This window comes from Mastacembelus armatus, chromosome 7 (genome assembly GCF_900324485.2).
Source record: "Mastacembelus armatus chromosome 7, fMasArm1.2, whole genome shotgun sequence".
In the NCBI taxonomy this organism is placed as follows: domain Eukaryota; kingdom Metazoa; phylum Chordata; class Actinopteri; order Synbranchiformes; family Mastacembelidae; genus Mastacembelus; species Mastacembelus armatus.
Window position 1 is genome coordinate 2,022,631 of NC_046639.1, and position 24,613 is coordinate 2,047,243.

General features: G+C 40.3%; 4 protein-coding genes across 7 annotated transcripts; all 4 read left to right on the forward strand.

Moving 5' to 3' along the window:
- The first annotated feature begins 145 nt into the window (after positions 1-145).
- usp21 (ubiquitin specific peptidase 21) lies at positions 146-5,688 on the forward strand. The gene is made up of 11 exons (XM_026332362.2): positions 146-1,177; positions 1,655-1,711; positions 1,830-1,947; positions 2,037-2,151; positions 2,520-2,639; positions 2,731-2,795; positions 2,903-3,090; positions 3,776-3,854; positions 3,952-4,059; positions 4,656-4,770; positions 4,889-5,688. The coding sequence occupies exons 1-11, from the start codon at positions 1,022-1,024 to the stop codon at positions 4,980-4,982; spliced, it is 1,215 nt and encodes a 404-aa protein (XP_026188147.1). The 5' UTR covers positions 146-1,021; the 3' UTR covers positions 4,983-5,688.
- A 723-nt stretch (positions 5,689-6,411) lies between these two features.
- Positions 6,412-10,305, forward strand: LOC113145551 (rho-related GTP-binding protein RhoA-C-like). The gene is made up of 5 exons (XM_026332399.1): positions 6,412-6,477; positions 7,060-7,215; positions 8,081-8,201; positions 8,290-8,420; positions 8,513-10,305. Exons 2-5 carry the CDS (start codon positions 7,060-7,062, stop codon positions 8,684-8,686), a joined length of 582 nt encoding a protein of 193 aa, XP_026188184.1. The 5' UTR covers positions 6,412-6,477; the 3' UTR covers positions 8,687-10,305.
- A 145-nt stretch (positions 10,306-10,450) lies between these two features.
- rbm10 (RNA binding motif protein 10) lies at positions 10,451-20,694 on the forward strand. Of its 4 annotated transcripts, none has more exons than XM_026332312.1 (23): positions 10,451-10,575; positions 11,026-11,106; positions 11,340-11,877; positions 11,959-12,129; positions 12,215-12,284; positions 13,658-13,731; positions 14,659-14,745; positions 14,908-14,968; positions 15,070-15,228; positions 15,518-15,678; positions 16,208-16,305; positions 16,546-16,633; positions 16,770-16,974; positions 17,082-17,194; positions 17,283-17,364; positions 17,698-17,789; positions 17,911-18,099; positions 18,379-18,573; positions 18,755-18,811; positions 18,951-19,145; positions 19,401-19,448; positions 19,566-19,621; positions 19,963-20,694. In XM_026332312.1, the coding sequence occupies exons 2-23, from the start codon at positions 11,090-11,092 to the stop codon at positions 20,051-20,053; spliced, it is 2,847 nt and encodes a 948-aa protein (XP_026188097.1). In that variant the 5' UTR covers positions 10,451-10,575; positions 11,026-11,089; the 3' UTR covers positions 20,054-20,694. The 4 variants fall into 4 exon arrangements, with proteins under 4 accessions (XP_026188097.1, XP_026188099.1, XP_026188096.1 ...); XM_026332314.1 differs by having other exon boundaries at positions 11,343-11,877; XM_026332311.1 differs by having other exon boundaries at positions 10,458-10,575; positions 11,001-11,106.
- A 133-nt stretch (positions 20,695-20,827) lies between these two features.
- On the forward strand, positions 20,828-24,339 carry lrrc23 (leucine rich repeat containing 23). Its single transcript, XM_026332315.1, has 8 exons — positions 20,828-21,365; positions 22,142-22,245; positions 22,357-22,477; positions 22,565-22,706; positions 23,293-23,423; positions 23,567-23,703; positions 23,817-24,021; positions 24,117-24,339. The coding sequence occupies exons 1-8, from the start codon at positions 21,288-21,290 to the stop codon at positions 24,138-24,140; spliced, it is 942 nt and encodes a 313-aa protein (XP_026188100.1). The 5' UTR covers positions 20,828-21,287; the 3' UTR covers positions 24,141-24,339.
- The last annotated feature ends 274 nt before the right edge of the window (positions 24,340-24,613 follow it).

Consider the following 24,613-nt stretch of genomic DNA (forward strand, 5'->3'; position numbering starts at 1 on the left):
GTTAAATTTCCATGTAAAATGTTTTTGGGTTTTTTTTTTTTTTTTTCAATAAACTGACGCTTAAAAACTTTTTTGAGGTACTCATGGAAAAGTCCAAGTTTAGCCAATGAGATCCACAGAGAAAAGATTAGAGATGATTATCTTCCCTCCCTCTCTCCTTTCTCTCTCAAACACCAGTAACAGGACAGGGCACAGAGGTAGACTTTCAGTTCGAGCCCTCAGACACACAATGAAACAGTAGACATCCCCTTATGCATTTTTAACAGCTCAGCAGGTGATGGGAACAGTTTGGAAGGGACAGTTTGTCCACAGATAGAATGACCAAGTGATCAGGTGAGTCCACGCTGTTTATTGCTTTGCTTGTTTGCTAATGCTACAATAATTGTGAGATGTTATTTGTAAGCTCATTTTGTTTTTGCAAAGTTTTACCCTACCTGCCCCAGACGACAATGACACAGTAATATTTCTTCTTTCATTTAGCTAAATATACCATAGTTGAGAGATTGGTGTTTATTGTTGATGACAGGTTAATAAACACTTGGGCTGTAGTCTCATAAAATTATCTCTGTTTCAAACTATGTGCCCTGAAGCTGACGGATTCACTGAGGTCTCTGTAAGACCTTGACTTTCCGAGCCGTTCTCCATGCTGTAGTTACGAGAGCAGACTGTGATCCAGAGTAGATCGACTTGATCTATTCAACAAAAGGATTTACCTCAAGGGGAAGCTCATTCACAAATTAATCCTGTTCTTTCTTCCCCTTAGCTGTGAATGACCTTCCTCGTCATTTCCCTCGAAAGAAAGGATAATACTCATTCCAGCTTCATAAGCTGAAAAACTGGACTCTGTCCCTTGTCAGACAGCCTATGCACTACCACCACATCCTGCTCACCTTTGACCCTGAGGCAGTGCATCTTACCCTTTGAAGTGCAAACCACGTGGCTTGCATTCCTTTGGAAAACCTTTCTGTGTGTCTCAGAATCCATTTTCAGAAACACTTGTGAGGTTTACCAGTAGAATAGGATGCCTGGAGCCAGTGGGGTCAATGTGGAGGGGTCTTGTGAGGCCTTGTGCCGAACACTAGTGTCTCAGAACGGCCTCCAGAGAGAGACGGCCGACATCTCCCAGTCCGTCCTCTACACTTCACTGATGGGCCTGCTTCTGGTCGCAGACAATGAGGTGTGTGCAGAGCAACATAGCATAAACTTTCATTTGTGCTCAAACCTTTAAGTCTATTAGTCCTGGGAGATTTCTGTTGATGTGTGATTTGTGGCACACTAATGAGACAAACATAAACACAGACAAAAAAAAAAAAATCACGTAAAGGAATTAAGGGAGTGTACACATCAACACACACGTGTTTAAGCACCTGTCAGCGCTCTAATAGGATGAATGCTCAAGGCTGACCTCTTTTTAGCCTCTCTTGTTATGCCAATGAGATAAGAAGGCTAAATCTGTCCTACCAGAGTTATTCAGGAACTGTCATGGTGGGATTAATGCAGAGCGACAGTAACATGCTGTACAGACACAGCCAGGGGTCAAATACTAGCACATACATGCACTGAGGCACATGTGTTTATTGTTTGTTTGCTTTTTGCTGATGTGACAGGTCTGTGGTTGTGGCTGATAGTTTTCTGTGTCCTTTTTATTTCACAGAAAGACCAGCTCACCTTAGGAAGTGGAAGGGTTGGACTTAGAAACACAGGAAACACAGTAAGTGTGCAACGAACCAGGTTAAATCCTTCGATTTAAATACTGTACCTCCACAACGGTGAGAATACATTTTTACATCAACACGCTCACTGTCCCCTTTACTTTGTCTCCAACGCAGTGTTTCCTTAATGCAATAGTGCAATGTTTGTCTCACACATGTGGCCTACGGGACTACTGCCTCCTCAGGTCCTACAGGCATGAGAAGTTCTCCAAAGAGGATGCTAAGCTCATGGAAGGTACGTTCCTCTCTCCCGATGTTCTCCTCTGTCCATGTCCCTCATTACACATCATGGTTTTTACATTAAACCTTATCTTCCTGTACCAGCCTTCTCCCAGGTGCTGTCGGGCCTTTGGGATGTGAAGGCCCGAGACCCAGTTGTAAATCCACGACAGTTTTACAGTATTTTTAAAGAAGCGGTGCCTTATTTCTGTGGTTACAGGTGAGAATAATAATGTTTTTCTTTCATTTTTTTCAAATGCAAATGATAATAAAGGCAAACTCATAAACTATTAAAAAATGTAAATATTGCCAAACAGCATGCTATATATATATATATATATATGTATATATACATATACATATACTGCAGTATATATATATATGTATATATACATATACTGCAGTATACACTTCACGTCTGTACTTCTGCACAATTTTTTTACAAACAAAAGGGGAGCTGTAAATATTTTCAATAAACCAGCAGAAATAATAATTATTAATATTTTTGTATTTGACTTGTATTGAAGTAGCTGGCTACTTAATTTACATTAAGACGAGTTTTCATGTCTCTGTCACTGTTTAACTCAGCCAACAGGATGCTCAGGAGTTTCTCAGGTTCCTATTGGATAAGCTGCACACACAGGTCAATCGCAGACCTTACAATCGACGAACAGGGAGGGAGCCTGAACCAAAAAATGCCAGATTTAGGTTTGTATGTCTAAGTGGAAGAGAATCTTTTTAGTGAAACCTCAATGTGACCAAATTTTTTTCTTGTTCTTTCACACATCTTTTCCCTTAGACTTTCAGAAGAGGCAGCTGCCATGTGGAAGAAGCACTTGGATAGAGATGACAGCAGGATAGTAGGTGAGGAGACCAATCTGGTAACAGTAATCCATCAGCCTCATTTGCAATAACAATTCAGTGACCACTGATATTTCCTACCACTGACAACTGTTTGACCCTTGCAACAGACCTGTTCTCAGGCCAGCTGCGGAGCTCGCTGCATTGCTCTGTGTGCTCCCACTGCTCCAACACATTCGATGTGTTTTGTGATCTGTCTCTGCCCATCCCCAAGAGGAGCTCTGCAGGAGAGGTCACACTGAGGGAGTGCCTAGACCTCTTCTCTCAAGAGGAGAAACTGGACAAGGAGAATTCCCCAGTAAGTTAATGTAGAGACTGATTCTCTGAAAATTGATTTTAAAAACTGCAAAGTGTCAGGGAAGCTGTCAGGTACAAACAATTTGATTAAAAAAAAAACACCTGTTCAAAGTGTTAACATGTTCAAAACCTAAACCTTATTTTGTACACGACACATGAGTCATGACTACTTGAAATGGTTGGTCTTTTTAAAGCCCTTACACACTCAGCTGCTGTGTTTCAACAGGACTGTGTGGGTCTGATTTAATCAGCAACACTGTCATCGCTTTTTGACTCAGATGTTCTCATTGTTCCATAGACCCACCTAAAATCATCCATTTCATCCTAACACCAATTGTTTCAAACTAGTAAGAGGAGACAAAGACAAAAGCAGCACAGCGAAAAGCCATCATGTTAAACCAAAGCAGTTCTAACTTTGGCAGAGAACTGCAGGTACATTTAGGACCCTCCCAAAGTTTTCAGGGCCCCGAAGAACTTTTTTCTGATTAAATCCAACGTATCTTCTTAAGGTAGAATGAGTTAATAGTACCCCAACAAATATTATCATAGTTCTATGAATAATTTAATCTGTAACTAGTGGTGCAACTTTGTCTTGGGCTTTGTGTATAGCTATAACAGACCCGTGTGTGTTTGCAAATGTGTTTTTAATGCTGTAGTGGATGTGCATTTGTTCCTGTGTGTTTCAGATGTGTGAGAGGTGTAATAGACGTACAGAGTCCATGAAGCAACTGTCCATCCAGCGGTTTCCCCAGGTTATTGTGATCCGTATCCTAGGCAATAGCTTTTACTTACTGTATTAACCTTATTAGCAAGTGATGTTGATGTGCAGGACATTATGATGGTGCTTAACTATCCCATTCAGATCTGAATCGTTTCACAACGTCACGGTGGTCTATCAGTAAAAGTACTGCATACGTGTCCTTCCCACTCACTAATCTGGACCTTGGACCCTATGGACCTGTCGACTGTGGTAACATGATCAACCATATCTCTCTGTTTAACTTTAAACATGTCTCATTTGCTCTTCCATCAATGCATTATAGCATTTTTCATGTATGCTTAAGTAAACTGCAACCGCTTTAGTTTATTCTGGAAAAAGGAATACAGTGAAGCAGTGAAATATTACACAGTGCAGGCAAGCTTTAAAAATATACCGGAGTAAAAAACATTTGCCAGGGTCCTGACTTAAAAAAAAAAAAGGCATGCATGGCTGAAAGCAATTACTTAACCACTGACATTCTGCAGGTAAAACTTTATACCACGATTTTTAACGGCTTGTGCATTTGACAGCTGAGCAAAACGAGAGACATGAGGAATCCATTAGTTTGTAATATGTCAAAAATATGACAAATGTGCATGATTTCTGTTATAATATTAATGAATTAATCAACCAGTTGAAAAGTAATGGCATATTTCCATCAAATCAATGGTTCATAGGTCATGTGCAATTTTTATTTACCATACTATTCCTTTAATTATGACAGATGTAAACTATTTCTTCAGGTTGATTATTTCATAAATGGAAAACATGGAAAACTGATACACCCTAGTTTTGTGTCCCCAAAGGCCCAGTGCTGTATGATTTATATGCAATATGTAACCATGCTGGGACAGTGAACATGGGCCACTACACAGCCTGCTGTTTAGATGAAAATGGTTGGTGCTTCTACAACGACTCTAGGTGAGACATGCCCTGTACACAGATGATTTTGTTTTAGTACTGAACGACTGCATATCATACACAGTTTTGTAACTGCACCTGTTCCTTACGATTACTCTCTCTGTCTGTTCATCTACAGCGTGACTCCAGTCTCAGAGAAACAGCTTCAGACCAATCAAGCCTATGTGCTGTTCTATCAGCGCAGCAACAGCACTGCCACCGTCAAGAAATAGACCTCAGACTGGTGGAGCCAGGCAGCCAATCAGAGCAACTTTACCTCCAGTGACCATAGAAACAAATAGAAGCAGCATTGCTGCAACTTGGGTATCTGTGAAATTCTTAATCTCAGAGAGGATGCTCTCAAATAAACTTTGAGAAAGAGGAGAGAGAAACTATGCTCACTTGAAGGGGGGGGTGGTGATGCTTTTTGAGAGACTCAGTGAGAGAACTGAGATAGCTCAGGCAAACTGTAGCCTTAATAAGAGTCTTAAGAGTGCCCTAGGTCTCAGGCAGGAGTGAATGAGTTTTCACAGATAGGCTAATTGTAATTCATGCTTGCTAAGTTAAAATCAAATAAGCAAAAGAGATTTGCTGACTACTTCTAAGCTATTATTTTATGGAAATATATTTTATTTAAATAAATAGGCTAAATATTTATGCTTAACACATGAACAATTAATCCTGAAACTTGAAAATTCTTGTCCACTGTCATCTGAAATAGGCCCCAGCATGCTTGCAGCAAATGGGTATGGATGGATGGATATATTCACATATGTATGTATATATATATATATTTTTTTTTTACAGTTAAGGCTGCTGATGTAGCACAACATAAGAACATTTTGTACATATGGACAAATTACACAATTTAATGTATTATATAAATTATTATTGTATTATATTAAATTATATAAGAGTATATTATAATTGAAACATTCAATAAAAGACCAATAAAAAAGCCTGACTTGAACTTTGAAATTAATTAAGAGCCATGGATTTTTTTGGTTTTGTTTTTGTTGTTATTGTTATGATTAGAGAAGTACTCTAATCCTTTATGTAGCCTAGCATTACCAATACATTAAATGAAACTACTGCATAACAAGTAAAAATGCATTTGAAATTCTACTTCAGTAAAAGTATAGAACTATTATCAGCTGAAACTACTTATTCAGTTATATATGCAGTGATACAAGTCCAGTGCTTCTACAGTCAGAAGTCAACACAAATCTGAGGGGCTGTAACATGACTGATCTCCCATCAGGCTTTTCTCTAATCTTTGTTTTTTTGTGAAATTAGTTTGCACCTGAAACAGTTATTTAACTTAAACAATATGAGACAAGAAGAAGAATAATCTGTGATGGAAATTCTTATGTGGACTTGTTTTACTAACTCAAACTAGACAGATTTATTTTGTTTAAGATCTCTAAAGAAACTAGAACCTAAAGCTGTGAAAAAGAAGAAGACTTCATCTCTTGACCAAACGTTTTTAGTTACATCCTGACACTATTTTATATAGTTAGTTAATATATGTCCAGGACATATAATAATAATAATATGTAATATTAGGTAATTATAACTGAATTACTGTCATACTTTAGTTACATGTTCCGTTTGCTTTATTTACGTCCTACCGACGTGTGACGTAATTGCGCGCATGCGCATGAGCAGTAGGCGGAGTTTTCCAGTCGGTCAGGAAGAGGAGAAAGGCGGACACAGAAACACCAAGCGGTAATTTTATCTAGCGATAACTTTCACACATTAAGCTTGAAACTTTTTGTTTCAGTCACAGAGGGATCACAGTAGTTTGATTAATGTTGCAGTTATCATTTTCGTGAGAATACAGTGACTGACAGCTGTCCAAACCATGGGAAACACCGTTAGCTTTCCTGCTAGCTGCTGTTAGCTGGTTTGACAGGCCCGGACTTCAGTGCTCAGTCCTCCATCAGGGACGGGGCAAAGCACCGAAACGTTATGTCTACACGCTGTAGAGGCAGTGTCACTGTTTACCACCCGGGACTTTTTGGTTTCAATTCTTGAAGTACATCGGGATATGTTGAACTAAGCGAATACACATCTAGAACAGCTTGATAGTGTTGTCAAGTTTGACTGTCTGAGCTGCTACTTCTGCTCATCATTTGATAGAAAACAGCAAATAACCTTATTGTCTCTGCACCATATGCAACATAGAAAGTTTGTTCTGATTTATGATGTTTGTGCATTGATATGCAGTTTAAAACCTCTAGTTTGGGCCTATGATGGACAGTAGTGATAATTCACTATAACTTTGTTTTGGGCTCTTTTTCTCCATAGATGGCTGCTATCAGGAAGAAGTTGGTAATAGTTGGTGATGGAGCGTGTGGGAAGACCTGTTTGCTCATTGTTTTCAGTAAGGACCAATTCCCAGAGGTGTACGTCCCCACTGTGTTTGAGAACTATGTGGCAGACATTGAAGTGGATGGGAAACAGGTATAAATCACTGGCTGGCATCTGGGGTGTGTGGGTCTAACAGGTCCTTAAAGAGATGGTTCAAGTATCTACTAAAAGGACTAACTCAAACTTTAAAGTTTTACTTATCACATTATCAAAGTTATTATATTATTGTCAATGTTGGTGTGTAATGTTTTATGAATTCAAAATGAAAACATTTCAGACTGCAACTAATGTTAATTTATCATTAGTGAGAAATCTGACAATCATACTGTCCGTAATTGTTTTGTTTATAAAATCAGAAATGGTGAAAAATGTTTATCTAGAGTCTAAGAGGACATCTTCACATAAGGGCTCCAATTACCAATGGTTTTTTTATTACCAATTATTCTGTCTGTTTTTTTTTTTTTTTTTTTTGGTTGATCATTTGATCTAAATGCTTAAAAATCTGTGATTTCATAAAGCCCACAGTGATGTCATCCTATGTCTGGCTTTGTCTAACCAAAAAGTCCAAAATCCAGGGAGAACTAATCACTTACTAGCAATACAAAACTCTAGTATACAGAGAATAAAACAGCAGATATTTGTTTGAAACCAGTTAATTTTGTTTTGGTTTTAAAAATTACTTAATTAAAAATTCTGTATCAATTAGCCTGATCAAATAAACATGTAATTGTTTCTTTTTTACATGACTTTTTTAAACTATTCATAAAATTATATGAATCTAATTTTAGTTTTAGTAAAAATTAATCCAAAAACAATTTTCCATGCTTGTATAAATATTGTGTTAGCGATAAGAATTATGTAATATGGGTGGAAAAGTTGTGGAACTTAAATACCTCTTTATGTATGCAATCTGTCCACACATTTGTCCATTCATGTAACTGTTGCTTTTTTTTCTCAGGTAGAACTAGCACTTTGGGATACTGCAGGTCAGGAGGACTATGACAGGCTGAGGCCGCTTTCCTACCCTGATACTGATGTTATCCTCATGTGCTTCTCTGTAGACAGTCCGGACAGTTTAGGTACTATCATTGCAACACTCACGCCACCTTATGATTGTAAAACTGATATGTTGCTAATTTCTGTGCTTTTTCTTTCTACTCACGTTAGAGAATATTCCAGAAAAATGGACTCCTGAAGTGAAACACTTCTGTCCAAATGTTCCCATTATTCTGGTGGGAAATAAAAAAGATCTGCGCAACGATGATCACACCAGACGCGAGCTTGCCAAAATGAAACAGGTCTGCTTTTTTTGTTTAAAACATGCTGATATGTACAGATTTGTCTGTATAAATGTCAAAATGTAAACTTTCTCTCTGACTTGCGTCCTCAGGAGCCAGTTAAATACGAAGATGGCAAAGAGATGGCAAACCGCATCAGTGCTTATGGTTACCAAGAGTGTTCTGCCAAAACCAAAGATGGTGTGAGGGAAGTCTTTGAGATGGCAACTAGAGCAGCACTGCAGGCCAAGAAACGTGGCAAGAGGTCCACCTGCCTTCTCTTATAGGCTCTGGGAGAAGATGAAGGAGCTGTCCTCCAGCACAGAAGGAGAGGGCAGCTTTGATTGAGATTTGACATCGGGAGAATATTGGGGAGGGCCAACAAAAGTTTTGCAGACGTTCAATTTCTGGTCACCCTATTATCCTCAGCGAATGGAAGCAGGTCTGAAATAATTTTATAGGCTTCTACATCTTGATCCTTGATGTAAACATTAGATTATGTGCAGTTTTTCTCATGTTTATCAAAAAGCGTTCAGGTCTAGAAATCTGTAGGGGAGGTGGTGGGGCGTCATTTGAAATTGGGTAGATGTAAACGGGTTAAAATGTGCCATGATAGAAATCAAGAGAAATAAGGTCCATACCAGGCCAAAGACACTGGGAACATAAGACAGATGGACAGACAGAAAAGACATAAAGAAAATATAGATTGGAATTAAGACCATGTCGAAGTGGATTTTACACAGTATCGCCTACATGTAGTGCCTTGAGTGTCAAGAAGAGTAAGTTGAGGGGTAAGGATTCATTACTTAGATGGGGTATTATTTTGACATTTGTAGTACTTAGACATTTCTAAATGCTTTCTCTTTGTCATTGGCTTGGCTCCTTCAGGCCCATATTCTGACTCAGGCGCTATGCAGGGGTATACCTAAACTAGATTGTATGAGATATTTTCCCATATGGTGTTACGTACCTGAACTTTAGAGTGTGTGCGTGTGTGCAACTGTGTGGTGGTATATTTTCTCCAGTGCAGGTCTGCATGCAGTGAATGTGTATATATTTTTGTGCGTGTGTATTAACATATATGTCTATGTACTGTATGCATGGAAAGGCCTTCTGCATCATGACTTAAATCCTTGTTTCCATGCCAAAGTTACCCCTGATAGCCACATTTCATGGCTCAGATGGGTAATGAAATTAACAGCTACTCAGAGTGACATAGAAAACTACACTTTACTGGAAGATGTTGTACTTTATCTAGAGGCACAATCAGGTTGAACATGAGTTTTTAGGACCTTATTTGCATATACCAGAGATTCATTTTGATTGTATTAATCAGTGGGTCAAATCACAAGTGTTGTTGATAGGTTAACTATTCTTTCATATAGATTATAGGCTTATCTTATTACTAGAATGTCAATTATGTACTGTATGTATTACAAGGCCTTGTAAGGACATGCTAAGATGTGTGTTTCAAGTTTGCCTTTTACTCAACTCTCCCCATCCTACCTTTAATGATGTCATTATTGTACTATAACTTTTTATTGTTGATGTTGATTTTATAGTATGTTTTAAATCATTTACTTGATCATGTTATGTCAGTTAAATGATAAAGTGTAACCTTAGTATTATTTCATTTAATTAATTGAAGGTCAAGCTTTGGGTGCAAGGAGGATTTTGGGGTGGGCTGCTAGAGCATTTTTCCTTTTTTTGTTTTTTTTTTTTTGTACTGTGATATAGGGATTTCTGGTTTATTTTCCCCAAATAAAGCTGGTATTATGGGTTTTTTTGTTTGTTTGTTTTAAGGTGTTTTTGTTCCTTGATCCATTCGTTTATAACTACAGCAATTGCTCTATACTTCTGGCATTAATTTACATTTTCCCCAAATAAAACACTCATCCAGTGAAAATATGTGATTGTCTGAGTTTGTGTTTGGTGTGACGATACATTCAGAAACGCGCACACGTTTACGTCGGCCTGTTTCTCTCGTCCAATCATCTTTCAGCATTAATGTCGTCACGCTTTAAGGACCAATCAAATCCTTCAGTCACGTCTCGGCCCCGCCCCCTGTGAAATGTTTTTCTGTGGCCATTTTACATTTGGATTCCTGTAAAATAAAACACGCGTCCCACCCGAGCTTCAGCCTGGCAGCTACAACATTGTTGTCACGCCTGAGTTGGTAAGTGTTTCTCCGCCGTCACATGCAGCTGCAGTCGTGTTTGCAGCGGCTGCCAGATGTTGGGTTGCCGCGTCTCGCAGCCTGGCCGAGCTAGCTCCAGGCTAAAGCTGTTAGCTTGTCCGCTAGCAGAGATGACCGCCACACGTCATTGTCCGAGACTCCTTTTTGGGCAGAAGGCTGTTCTCTGCACGCTCACAGTTCATTTGACATGTAGGACATGAGTATCTAGAACTATGGTGAAGTTAGAAAAGTCGTAATGTTACCGCAGAATGTACCTGACAGAGGAGGTAACGACGCCTGCTGCTGTGTGTAACACACGTTGTAGCGTTGCATCGACTCCCTGTTGTTGTTTCCGGTGTTTTACTTTGTTACTGAAGGATAAAGTATGTGGTGTAGTTTTCCTGATTCCTACTTGTTATTTAAAGGAGTAAAGTGCAGACGTGCTTTCAGGAGACCTAATGCTCTGAACAAATAGAAGAGGGACTGAGACCTGGAGGACAGTCAGTGGATCGTGATGGACTATAATCGGAGGTGAGTGAACAGTTCATTTTCTAACTTTTGACGCCCTAAGTCCCTAAAGCAGGGGTCTCTAACTCCAGATCTCCAACTATCCCTGCCCCTGCAGCCTCTGAGTGGCTGAACACACCTGATCCAGGTAATCAGCAGTGGGCAGGGCAGGGATAGTTGGAAAACACGCAGGACAGTGGCCCTCGGGGACTGGAGTTTGAGACCCCTTCCCTAAAGTCATCTTTCTTCATGCTTAGCAGGGGTGGGCGAGGGGACCGCATTGGTCGGTATGGCAACACCCACAGTGATCACAACTTTCGGGACATGGACTACCGAGGCTATGGCCAAGAGGAAGAGGAGACAGGAACCGGATTTGAAGTCAGAGAAGAGGGGGACGTACCACATGAGACAACACCAGGTGTCCAAGACTTCTCACCAGCTTGTCATCAAGACCGCCCGGGGTTCCACCACCGGGGAGATGGGCGAGGGGAAATTGGACGTGAGGGGAAGGGGCTCCTATGGCCCCCTTGTACTCTGTCACAGTCTGACCTAAACCTTCCTATTCTCCAAAGAGAGGAGGAGGGATCCAAACAGGACTTTGAGCAGTTGCAGACTAGCCTGCAGGAGAGGTTTCGAGGGAAAAGTGGAAGAGGTTTCCCTGAGAATAGTGTCCCTCATTCAGGTAGTAGAGAGAGCAAATGGGGTTGTGGTGATGCCCACTGTGAACAGACTGAATTCAGTACAGCAAGACAGAGAGAGGACAGCAGGTTCTCTCGTGGGACTGCAAAGAGGAGGGTGAGTCCTTACAAGTCTATCCGCTGTAACAGCTGCTACAATCTTATCAGCAACAAAATAATTTGTGATGGTTCTATGCAGGCTTTTCTAGTGGGATCAGAGGAGCATGGCTGTGGGAGTGCTGGCCCAGACATGCCCTTTGAGGACCTGGATCAGAGAGACCAGGACTACCGTGCAGATGTAGACCACAACCAGAGGCCCAGCAACATCATCATGCTTCGCATGCTGCCGCCTAATGCCACAGCCAATGAGGTAAGTGTATGTCTCTAAAGTGGTCTGATAATGCATTGGTCTTGTTTTGAGTAGGCCTAAGGTCTTTATGTCACTTTGTCCATAGATACGAGCACAACTTCAGGAGCAGGGGATCCAGCCAAGAGAGGTTCGCCTCATGAGGAACAAATCTTCAGGTGAGAACTTGTCCATTGCCCTGGGTTTTTTTTTCTCTACTGTACTATATCTTCTTTTATGTCACACTCGTCTATTACCAGCTCTTTTGTTTAAATTGCTCTTTCAGGTGACATGCCCTTATCTGCTTCGTCTTCTCACACTTGTTAACGAGTGTCCTTCCTATTCTTTGCCTTCTCTTACTCTCACTGTGTTTTTCATGCTGGACAGCGGGGTAGATAGCTGATACCAGAACACATTTATATGCTTAACATGCAGCTTTGTGCTTAGATTTCTGCTCTGAATCTTTGGTCTCCTGGTGTCTTTAATGTTTCTAGTGGCCACAGGGCACAAAGGAGAGCTCTGTTCTAATTTCCTTTAAGAGAAGAATGCATGCACACAGTTAGATTATAGGTCTTTACTCCATGGCTTTAATTTTCCTCGTTGCTTCAGCTTTTTTACTGTCTTTACCCTTTCATGATTCTGATTTATCCACCATGAAGTGTCTGAGTAGCTGAATATTGCTCAACAACTAACAGTATCAACTGAGAAATCAGCAGCAGCAGCAGAAGATTTTGTCCGATTGTATTTGTTGTGGCCATTTTTGAGTGTGTGAATGCTGGGGTGTAAGTGTTGCAGCTTCCTCTCACGTACGTACTCAGTGTCATCCATATCACATAGAAAAGCTTGTCTTTTTCTAAAACACTTTTCCTATTAAGGCCATTGTCTCACTGGCCTCGCCTTTGCTAACTCTCTGGTTGTCTGTAAGATGTGCCTATCTGACTCAGGCACGCTTACAGTCCCCCACAATTCTCTCTTTTTCTCACACCTGAATCACTGTGTCTCTGTCTTTAGGACAAGTCGCTCTCTGTTTTTAAATGTTTAAATGATGACCTTTAGTGATAACCTTCCAAATTCTGTGTTGTTTGATAAACTAAACATGTTGTGTAATATGCTGTCAGTCATAGTAATGTATGGACAGGATCTATGGGTAATCTATGACAGTGCTACAGTTCAGTGCACTCATGATTCTCAGAGTAGCAGAGATATGCATGTGTTCGCTTGTGTACCTATTCTGTTGGTGCTTCATCATTCAAAGCCAAAGCGCTCCACCTCAAACTGATGAGTGGGTAGGATTTTCCCTCTTTCTCCCTCTCTTCTTGACCCTGTTGAGATACTTGGCATTGCCTCCTCCCACCCTTGTAGTGAATTTGACAGCAGCTCTCCAGCTGGATGTGAACTGTGTTATTTCCAAGGGGGAGTGGAAGCAATGGTTTGTTTTATTAGTGCTGATACAGGGTCTCTCTCTCCTCTGTACATGAAGCACTAACCCCTCACTGCGTTGTTGTTATGTTGTTGTTGTTGTTCGGTTACCATGGCGCTGGGCGGTGTCCAGGTCAGAGCCGGGGATTCGCCTTCGTCGAGTTTAATCTCATACAGGAGGCCACCCGCTGGATGGAGACCAACCAGGTCACTCTCCTCTACACAGACACACATACACATGTACATGCATACAATGAGACACACAGGCTAACATCTGGACAAATGTTACATGTCACATCATGCCCTGTCATGTGCACATGATGCATTTCTGTATGCTGTAGACACATACATAAGTGGAGCAAAATTGTGTCCGTGAGGTAGGTAGCTTTTCATACTTAAAGAGAAAAGTCTCCTTTTTTTCTAATTATACAGATTTCCACAAACAGGCAAACTTATGTTACATCACGATGATGTCTCTCTGTCTGGGGCCCAACTACTTAGTTTTCACAACAGGATGCATCCATCACATTTGCTCACAATTTGTCCCATACTCTCTTTTAATAGAGCACTCCTCATTCTTCACATGTTCTCACTCTCTCCCTTAAGTTTACAGTACTACCTCTTGGATAATATGACTGTGAATATAAATTTCGCATTGTCTGTTGTATGTTGAGTCAGAGCCACTATAGTACTTCATTTTCTTGCTTTTGATCCTCTCCTCCCTGAGTCATCTATCATGATTACATCTTTAGTATGAAGCTATTGTCTATTGGGGTTGGAAGTTGTGGCAGTGGGATGGGATGTGTGGAAAACTGTGCAAAGGTTTCCCCTTGAGGGGGGAGGGACGACACAATTGAACACAACTTTGTGTCCTCAAAAAATGGACACACACACTTCACATACACACACACTCCATAACAGTCCGTCCCAATTTCCTAAAGCTGAAGGTTGCAATTCTCTGGTGTTCTTTCTTTCAGCCTCAGTTCTACTCACTCTTTTCTCTCTGTCTCTCTCCCTGTTGTCCCTATCATTCATTCTCATCTCTTGTGAGATGAGCCCTTTCTCTGGCATGTGTGGCCTAATTATTGCTGATACTCATTGTTTCCCACCTCTCTCTCTTTCTTTTTCTTACAGGGAGTGCTGTTGATTCTGGGGCAGAGAGTGTCGATGCACTACAGCGACCCGAAACCACGTGCCAACGAAGACTGGCTCTGCAACAAGGTTGTGTGTCTGTGTGTGTGTCTGTGTGCATGTGTGTTGCATGGCATGAAGTCTAAGCTGGATTGCTTAGAATGATTTTTGGTTGCTTTTCAGTCACTGGAGTAGCTTGTTCTTTTAAGAAGTCTTTCCCACAGTAGCTAATATGATACTGGTTTTCAACAGTGTGGTGTGCAAAACTTTAAAAGGAGAGAGAAGTGCTTCAAATGCAGTGTGCCTAAATCAGGTAAAGTTAAACTTAGGAATTATAAATAACTATTTTATCATTTACAGTCAAGCTCTCCTATAGAATATAGCATGCATTAATGGTATGTTGTCCTTTGGCAGAGGCTGAGCTAAAATTGCCCCAGTTGCAGAGGGATTTGCCTGTTGGTATTCAGAAAGAGGGTGCCCAAGGTTTGTTGCCCTTGCCTGTGCCCTACCACTCTTCCAGTCCTACTGTCACCCCAGGACAAGCTGCCCAGCAGACGGATGTCGCCAATGACAGTATGTATTTTGACATTTTCCTACCCGTGTTCATCTTTTATTTGATTACTCTTTATGTAACCACTGTATTCATTTTGTTAAGCAATAGGTTTTGAAAGCATTGTTTAGCATGAATCGTGATAAGTTCATACACTTCTGCCTTGTTTTGAAATATTGGATTATCAGCTGCTTACAAACGTGAAGAAGGCATTATGGGATATGTCATTTCACACAACTTATATTATCTGGTGCCTGAATTGTTAAATATATAATATAATATATATTACTCCCTCACCCTCTCAATCCACAGCTCTGATACTTAGAAACCTTGGCCCACACACTTCAGTGGAAGCCATCTTATCGGCTTTGGCTCCATTTGCCACTCTTTCCCCTTCCAACGTTCGCCTCATCAAGGACAAGCACACACATCTCAACAGGGGCTTTGCCTTTCTACAGCTTACTACCATAGTGGTGAGAACCAGAAGTATTTGAGCATTGTAATTTTTTCTATTCAGATTTTCATTCATAAACATTTTTGGTTACTTTTGCAATTCTGAAATACACTCAATTGGTTTGTTGTAAAAATAACCGTGAAAAATGAAGGTGATATTGGTCAGTTTTTAAAATTTGTACTTCGGTGAGGTGTTTATTCAGCTGAGATTGTTTTGGTGTGCTGCCATTGAACTGTAGTGTAGTATGCAGAAAGAGGTTTCTGTGGGCATGGGCAAAATAAATGAAACATAGTTCAGTATAACACAATATTCAACAGCAACACAAACTGCACCTTCTAAAATGATCATAAAGTTGAATGAACACCTCTGAAAGAGTTCGAACAAAAACTGAACATTACAACCTTCATGAAAGGAGGATTGATTGTAGAACTGTTGGATGACGCTATATCAGTTTTAGCTAGGCAGGTATGTGTTAGCTTTTTCCTAATAATATGTACACTCATAGGCTATAACATACAGTTGTGTCCAAATCTATGTGTTATCAACAGGAGGCATCTCAGCTGCTCCAGATCTTACAGGCCCTCCAGCCGGCTCTCTCAATTGACGGGAAGGCTATTGTCGTGGAGTTTGCCAAAGGCTCCAAACGGTGAACACTCAAACACACCCAAACTTGTTTGCAAAGTGCACTGCACATTATTACTGTGGATTCAAGTCAAATTAAAACTCATTTGTCATGTGAAAAAAAGTGGCTCAAACATGCTTCAGAAAAGATTGTCTTAAACAAATGAGTAGCCTAAAAATAGTGATAAAGCTTTTGAAATAGAGGTCATAAGCACAAGATCTGAAACCAATGAACACCTCCCTGTGGCTCTTTTCTATGTGTCAGTGATGTGTTCCTGACAGACGGTAGCAGAGTGAGTGCTGCTACAGTGGCCAGCACAGCTATAGCTGCTGCACAGTGGGCTGTAACGCAGGTAACCTGTCTGAATGACTCAGTCCAGCAAAGACAACTATTTCAATTCATCTCTGTAGATATAAAATTGTATTTCAATGTGTTGGGGTTGTTTTTCAATGTTTTTGCCTAATTTAAAAATTAAATTTCATTCTCAGACTGCTCGGAATGGATCAAGTGGTGGTCAGGGTATAGATACAGCAGCCTATCAGCAGGGGGCAGCAGTAACTTACAGTCATGAGGGAAATGAATACTCTGGGCCAGATGGCACAACTTTCAAGGCCCAGGCAGATGCCAGAGTTGCTGTTTTGCCCAGTTCAGGAGTAGCCCCAATGGGGGCATACACAGTAGGAGCTGCCCCAGGTTGGTATCACATATAGATATAATGCAGAGCATATTAGCAATATCATCTTTATGGATATTTAAATTTGAATGTTTTTAAGCCACTTGTGTGTGCTTGTTCATTGCAGCTGCCATTTCAGGCAATGAGGCAGTCACCTCTGTATCAGTGGTTATGCAGCAGCCTCCCACTCATACACAAACTGCTCTCATCACTATGACCACGTCAACACCAGCGACACAGGTACAATGTTACTTTTTGATTTTGGTCTTTTCCTCTCATGGTGTTTCATGTCAATAGCACATGTTTTTAAAAACTTTTCCTTCTGCAGGTGGAGATAGTAGGAAAACCACAGCCAGCTACTCCCAGCCAGCCTGCTACCCCAGGCACTGAACATGAGCTCCAGCAATACCGTAAGACTTGTGTATTCTGACTTTGCTTCAGTGTGGGAGTTTATTTGTGGTGTCCAGCCCCACCTGGCATGAACATAACACTGAGAATCAATAATTGGTTAAATAAAAGCACTACATTTGTTGTGATATGTGTGTGGAAGAAATAACGAATGTCTAGGGCAGTAGTTCTCTAAACGATGGATCTGTTCAGCGATTGGAAAAAATGTGCTAAATGCTACATGTTTAACTGAATGAATATGAAAAATAGAACTGCTGATTTAAATAGAACCATCAAGCTTACCTTCTAGGATTCTCTCGAGGTTTTTAAATGGAATCTCTTGACTTTGACTGTAGCTGTGCCAGATGTGTCCACATACCAGTATGATGAAGGCTCTGGCTACTATTACGACCCACTCACAGGACTCTACTATGACCCTAACTCCCAGGTACAGAGAGGTGTATGTAATGCAGTCTAAATGTCAAGCCAGTAATTTTGGCAAGATATCTCTGAATATGCTCTCTTCCTCAGCAATTCAGTCTTGTTTTTGGTGGCCCTCCTTTTCGCAGTACTACTACAACCCTCACACTCAGCAGTATATGTACTGGGATGGAGAGAAACATACCTACATTCCTGCTGCCAGCCAGGCCAACACCGAAGGTGCTCCCACAAGCGATGGTGCAGCCCCTTCTGACTCACTGTTTGCTGCCCCTGGCAAGGAGAAAAAAGACAAACCCAAAAATAAAACTGCTCAACAGGTACTTTACATAGTGGAAAGAAGTCTGTTGAATAACAAGTATACCTGATATCTTTTAGGTACAAAAAAAAAAAACTGCTCAGAATTACCATAGTTGGTTAAATACTAATACTTGTGTGTTCTCTGCTAAAAATTGAAAATTGCAGTGGTAGTAGTTATTGCTGGACATGATTGAACTCAATAATTAGATTGCACCACATCTGAATAAGAAATTTAGAAATGGGGAAATCTTTCTGTATTGAGTTCATTAAATTAGCTAATGTAATTTTTGTATTGCTAGATTGCCAAGGACATGGAGCGCTGGGCTAAGAGTCTCAATAGACAGAAAGAGAACATGCGTTCCGTTTCTTCCTCCACTGTCACGGGCTCTACAGCATTGCCTCCTGGTTACACGAGGGCACCTGGCCACAGTCACCTAGATGATCGACGAGAATCCGCTAGTGCTGATGCAGGCTATGCTGTCCTGGAGAAAAAGGTGCTTGACCCTTATTCATACACACATGCTCAGCAGTGAGTGGAGAGGATGTTCATTAACCAGAGGGATCAGGCTTATGTGCTTAAAACCAACATACTCCAATACAAGACTAATAAAAATCTGTTGAAGATATGGTGTTATTAGCCAAACTAGTAATTCCATTTGCTTCTCTGTCCTGTAGGGGGCACTGTCTGAACGACCTCAGATTTTTCTGGATCAAATCAGACAAAGTACAGAGGTAAGGACATGAGCACAGTTATGTTCTTATGTATCTGTTGTTTTCTTGCAGTTTTTCTAAATTTTTTTTTTTTTTTTTTTTTTTTAGAGAATGTTACATATAGTTATCTACCCCCTGACTTTGTTTCTTTCCCCTGTAGCATTCCCCTCCTCAGCAGCAGGGTCTGGTCCCAGCCTATAGTGGAGAAACTGACAGTGAAGAAGAAGCAGGCGAAAAAGATGATAAGGAGGGAAGATTGACAGACTGGGTTAAACTGGCCTGTCTGCTGTGCAGGAGACAGTTTCCCAGCAAAGAAGCGCTCATCAGGCACCAGCAGCTCTCTGAGCTACATAAGGTAGCTACACAAACAGTGTCACCCTTAATTTCACACTGTTACAGACTCTACATAACTGATGGATAAGGAGTATTTGTTAAGTCCTGGCTGGAATGCTACCCTGTTTTCAGTGTATTCTGTTAAATTGTTATCTGATAAGTTCTTTACTGTCTGTATGTAAAGGTTATACCCTAATGACAAAGGTTTGTCCTAAGGACATTGGACATTTGTCCAGTTACCACATCTGAACTTTCACCTCTTTATCTGTGCATGCAGCAAAACCTGGAGCAGAGAAGAAAGCAGCAGGAAGCTGCAGTGAAAGAGGTTGGTTCTGAGTTGGAAAACATAGCGTAGAATAATTATGCTCTTTACATATTGAATGCAATTGGTAATGATGTCATGCTTTAGTTTATTTATTTATTTTTTCTTTTTCTTTTGCAGAGACTTGTGGATGGACCCGAACCTCCTGATCCAAAGAGGAGGAAGTTTAACCCTGTGTAAGCAGCAATGAAGTCAATGACTCCCTATACTGACGTCTCACAGTGTAACTGTTTCAGGTTTATGGCTGCGTAGTGGTCAACAAGAACATATGGGATGTTACCATGTACTGTTCTTGTGTACTGTATAAGTCAGGGTTTTCTATTCTAACTATAGCTAGGAGTGGGGATGCTCTTGTTTATAACTAGTCCGTAAAGATTGTTTTTGTAACACTGGTTCTATACTCTATAACGTCACATTACCAGGCCAGGAGAACCTTTTACCAACAACTGTGGATTTGACTCTCTGTTTACAGGTTTGTGTGTGAGCTGAATATTGTGAATTTTCTTTCTCTCTTTAGTGATGGGATGACAGGAATTAGTCTTGGTGCCAGGATGCTGCAGGGAGGTGTGAAAAAGGGGCTTCTACTTCGCAATATGCAAATGGAGTGAGCCCTCACCGTGAAGCCTCACAGTCCTGACCCAGATGGGACAAGAACAACGCCCAGCATATAACACTTCACCATTAACATCATATAGATAGACATCTATAGATAAACCTCTTATCTTGGTTTGACATGATACTTACCTCAATGGTGGCAATGCACGAATAGGAACTGGTCCTGTAGCAATGGATGTCAGGATATTGCACAGAATGCACTTGGGTTTTTTTTTTGTTTTTTGCTTTCCTTTGAATGATGCAGTGTTGCGTTCTTACTTCTTTCAGAGCTTGTGTTTGATAAAAGGTTTTATGTAGATGGGAAACATTTGTTGTAAAATGAAAGATGAGCATAGATCTTTATGGGATTTTCTATTAATGTCTATGCACTATAGATTTTTTTAATCTTTTTTTTTTTTTTTAATTTTTTTTTTTTTTTAATTTAATGCTTTATGCCTTGTCATTCAGTGAATGGCTGATCTGGGCATGGACTGTGTATACATTTTAGAATGAGCACTTTTATACCAAGATGGGAGCTCAGAAATGGTGGCCTCATAAACTGGACGGGGCCACACTAACAGTAATATGTAGATGTAAAGTGTCTTCAGCTTGTCATATTACAAAGTCACAATATAGTAATACATAGTTATTTCTGGAGGAAGTCATTCTGATTTCTGTATTTGTTTTAATAACAAAGCTCCCTGAAATTATTTAATTACTCATTTCATTACATATCAAGCCAGGAAACAGCAACTTGTCTAAATATTTCGACATTTTAACCCAAACTGTCCAAAGCTGTTGTTGCAAATCGGTGGTTAGGAAAAAAAAGCGGACTATAATGTAACTTTTGGTTTAAGGTTTCTTATGCAACATGTTGACCTGCACGAAGTGTACACATCTTACCAACCACTTTTAGTTGTCCCTGAAATGTGTTTACGTCTGTCGGCGAGTCTTAACGTCCAGCCATGCTAATGTTCGGTTTCCATGGCAACGACAACAAACAACATTAGCTTCTTCTTAGGATTAGCGCTAGTTATCACACTGTTGGTCGTTACATTTCGGTATCTTGTTAATAGTTGTACAGTGACAAAGCTGAAATCAGTTTTACCGGCTCGTTAGTAGCTAGTAAGTTGCCTGGCACAGCGACATATATCTAGAGTGCCAGTTGCTTGCATAACGTTAACTAGCTATTCAGTGATCGGTACCATTGACCCGCTAATTTTTGTGAAATCAGTCCAATTGACTAAGATGTCTGAGGTAGATGAAGATGAAGTCTTGTCGGATGTTGGCAGTGGACAGGAAGAAATGAGTCAAGAAGACGAGAAGGTATAGCTAAGTTAACTAACTAGCTACCAAAATGATAAGTTTGAGGGAATGTAGTTAGTGCAGTGGCTAGCTGGAAATTTGACTAGCTTAAAGACTAAGCTAAGTTTGTTTTATGTAGGTTGTATTAAATCATACTCAGAAATCCAGAAACTCTGTGCTGATGCCAGGTTTTTTTGGTTTAAACAGATGGAGTAAATTAAATAATTAAATGTAATGTAATGTAAATTAATTACATTCACTCCACTGTTCTTTAAAGAGCCCAGATCTCGTTTCATTACTTAACATGACCCCAAATATAAACTCGTCACGTTTAAGTGAAGTTGGATTTGGCTTGCTTTTCCCCCACGCGTTAATTTAAGTCAGTCAAGTATTTTAAAATACACTGGAAGTGACAGAAATGAATGAAAGGATGGGATCGATGGAAGGGGATTGTATTATTTAGCTGATTATTAAAATTATACTGAGCCAAATAAGTAACTGCTATTTGAGCGATTATTTAGTCTGTTTATCTAATCTGTTTTGCTCTCAGAAGGCACTAACAATACAGTAGTTAACTCAAGTTATTGATGTTTGCGTTATCTGCAAAGAACATATCAGCCCCTGCACAGGGATTCTCAGCTCATGCGAAAACTTCCACATCCAGTGTTTAGTTCTGTTATACAGGGGGGTTTAGTGTCATACAGTGAATTTTGTTCCCAGTATGTAAGCATCACAGCCACCAATTTGGATAACTACAATCCTTTGCTATCTTCTATCTCTGTGCTCCACATGTACAGATTTGCCATCTGACGCAAGAAACTATAAGTCAGGGGCTGTCATTACTGTGTCGCACAGGAAACGGACTGGGGCATGCGTTTGTAAAACTGGACCTTAAAGACAAGTAAGCAGACAAACAAAGACGAAACAAAATTGTCTTTCTTTGTCCTTCAACTCTTAAACTAAGATTATTTATATTTAATTGTGTACATCTATTCTGATTTCTGGTCATTAGAGGACTTAATGACATAGCTGCAATCAGCAGTTATGTTCATCTACGTTATCTGGATGTATCCAATAACCACCTCAGTGATCTTTCTCCTCTGGCATCCTTGACACAACTGCTTTGGCTGAAGGCAAGGAAAATTTTCATTTCGTTTAGAAAAAGACCTCCCTGGGGCTGATGGTATCATTCACTCGTCTCAAATGCATCTCTTCTGTAGGTTGACAGAAATTCTGTAGAATCCTTCAAAGGAAAACCTTTTGCCCATTTGAACTACCTGCAGTGGCTAAGTGTAGCAGGGAACCGGCTGACAGACCTGGATGGCCTCGTTGGGCCTGCTTTAGTGAACCTCGATCTTACAGGTTTGTTTGATGGATTTCATGTCAGGATAAGAGGTGTTCTCTGTGATACCATTTGAGTGTGAAGAGAGGTCAGTCAAACTTTGTGTTTTTTTTATTTGGGGAAATGAGGAGACAGTTTATTTGATCAGGAGGGGTGGCATAGTTGAGCAGTGGTTAACACTGCTGCATCACAGCAAGCAGGTTCTGGGATCAACCTGGGTCCAAACCGTGGCCTTTCTGTTTGGAGTTTGCATGTTTTTTTCTAAGCCTGTTTACTTTCTCTGGGTATTCCAACTTCTTTGCACAGTCCAAAGACCTGCAGGTTAGGTTGACTGCTGTTACTGCTTTGATAGGATAAGAGGTATATGAACTAGAAGATGATCAGAAGGGGGTTAACTTTTTCATATGATGTTATTAAAAGTCTTAGACAAAACTCTTGTCCATAAACAAGATTTTCTGATTTTCTTCTCTCAAAAATGTTTTTACCTTCTAATGCCTCCTATTTACTTTGTTCACTGTAAAGCACTTTGTAGCTTCAGTTTTGAGAAGTGCTGTATAAATAAACTTTAGGTTAAGATTATACACCATTTTGGAACTCCTTTGGCAGGTAATAGTATTAAGAGAGTAAGTGGTCTTCAGAGTGACTGTTTTGCCAACCTGGTAATTCTGGAACTAAGGGGAAACCACTTGGATACCACTGATGGCATCAACCTTCCCAACTTACGGAATCTGTATCTGGTAATTAAGCTACTTTGATTGAGTTAGTGGCCCTAACACACATGATGAATTTGATTCATCTCCACCAGTCTTAGTACATCACATGTATAATATCTATAATAACCAGACAACAGTGCTTGTTAGCATTCTTGCTTTCCATTTAGGCTCAAAACATTATCAAACGTCTGGAGGGTTTGGAGAGGTTAGAACATCTCACTACTCTTCACCTTCGTGACAACCAGCTGGATACTCTCGATGGCCTCTGCCCCAACATGAAATGTCTCCACTACCTAAACATCAGGTACACAGTTTTATCAGGTCAAATCATGATGTTTATCAAGTAAAACTCCAAATAACATGTCATATCCTGGATTATATTTTCCACTTTTTTCTCTCTCTCTCTCTCTCCCTTAGAGGAAATGCAATTGTGGATGAGAATGCCCTACAGTCGCTTGGGCTTCTGTCAAAAACTCTGCGTGTTTTGGTCATGTCTGACAACCCTCTTGTGGAAACGACAGACCATCGGATAAGTGTGCTGATGCACGCGCTGCAGCTGGACCGCATTGACAAAGAGCCTGTCTCCTTAGAGGAAAGGGCTGAGGCCCGGAGGAGAATTAAGGTGAAGCTAAAGAAACATCTAATTTCTCCTTGTGACACGGTGAAACCAAAACTGATTCTTTGCTTGTGGTACTGATGGCATATATATTATTTCAGGAACTTGAAGAGGAAATCCCATAAGAAGTGTCCAAAATGAGGAAGTATTTGACTTCCTGAACTTAAAAAGATAGGTGGGCGAGTGAGTGTGATGGTTTTTTCTCTACTTCTTGATGAATGTTCTTCTCTGATGCATTATCTGTGAAGTTGTACACTGAGGCTGACTCTCATGTTCTCACACTAAACAGCCAATGTGTTTTCCACAATAAAATGTTAAAGTTTGTATTTATGATGCGTTCACTGATGTACATGTGGAGATAACCCGCTGAAGTCAGTGACTCAGGGATTAGTAATTAGTTGGTCTTTTAACCTTGTGTTGCTGCTTGCTGTTTCCCTGAGTAAGGATGAGAGGGCAGAATCTGCTGGCATTTCCCTGTTGGAAACCGTCCAGCTGCTGCTTTAAAGGGCCCGTGGCATGATGGATATGTAGTAAAAATTACAATATGTATTGTATTATCATATATATTATTATATGCACTGAGGTAGGCTGTCCCTCG

What these genes read in the sequence shown, in the direction of transcription:
- usp21 (XM_026332362.2), top strand. Translation starts at nt 1,022, where the DNA reads ATGCCTGGAGCCAGTGGGGTCAATGTGGAGGGGTCTTGTGAGGCCTTG. An exon ending in TTAGAAACACAGGAAACACA is followed by an intron (nt 1,712 to 1,829) that starts GTAAGTGTGCAA and finishes TCTCCAACGCAG; the next exon opens with TGTTTCCTTAATGCAATAGT. An exon ending in GGATGCTAAGCTCATGGAAG is followed by an intron (nt 1,948 to 2,036) that starts GTACGTTCCTCT and finishes TTCCTGTACCAG; the next exon opens with CCTTCTCCCAGGTGCTGTCG.
- LOC113145551 (XM_026332399.1), top strand. Translation starts at nt 7,060, where the DNA reads ATGGCTGCTATCAGGAAGAAGTTGGTAATAGTTGGTGATGGAGCGTGT. An exon ending in TTGAAGTGGATGGGAAACAG is followed by an intron (nt 7,216 to 8,080) that starts GTATAAATCACT and finishes TTTTTTTCTCAG; the next exon opens with GTAGAACTAGCACTTTGGGA. An exon ending in AGACAGTCCGGACAGTTTAG is followed by an intron (nt 8,202 to 8,289) that starts GTACTATCATTG and finishes TACTCACGTTAG; the next exon opens with AGAATATTCCAGAAAAATGG.
- rbm10 (XM_026332312.1), top strand. An exon ending in AAGACTGGCTCTGCAACAAG is followed by an intron (nt 14,746 to 14,907) that starts GTTGTGTGTCTG and finishes GGTTTTCAACAG; the next exon opens with TGTGGTGTGCAAAACTTTAA. An exon ending in AAATCAGACAAAGTACAGAG is followed by an intron (nt 18,812 to 18,950) that starts GTAAGGACATGA and finishes TTTCCCCTGTAG; the next exon opens with CATTCCCCTCCTCAGCAGCA.
- lrrc23 (XM_026332315.1), top strand. Translation starts at nt 21,288, where the DNA reads ATGTCTGAGGTAGATGAAGATGAAGTCTTGTCGGATGTTGGCAGTGGA. An exon ending in TGAGTCAAGAAGACGAGAAG is followed by an intron (nt 21,366 to 22,141) that starts GTATAGCTAAGT and finishes CCACATGTACAG; the next exon opens with ATTTGCCATCTGACGCAAGA. An exon ending in AGGCCCGGAGGAGAATTAAG is followed by an intron (nt 24,022 to 24,116) that starts GTGAAGCTAAAG and finishes ATATTATTTCAG; the next exon opens with GAACTTGAAGAGGAAATCCC.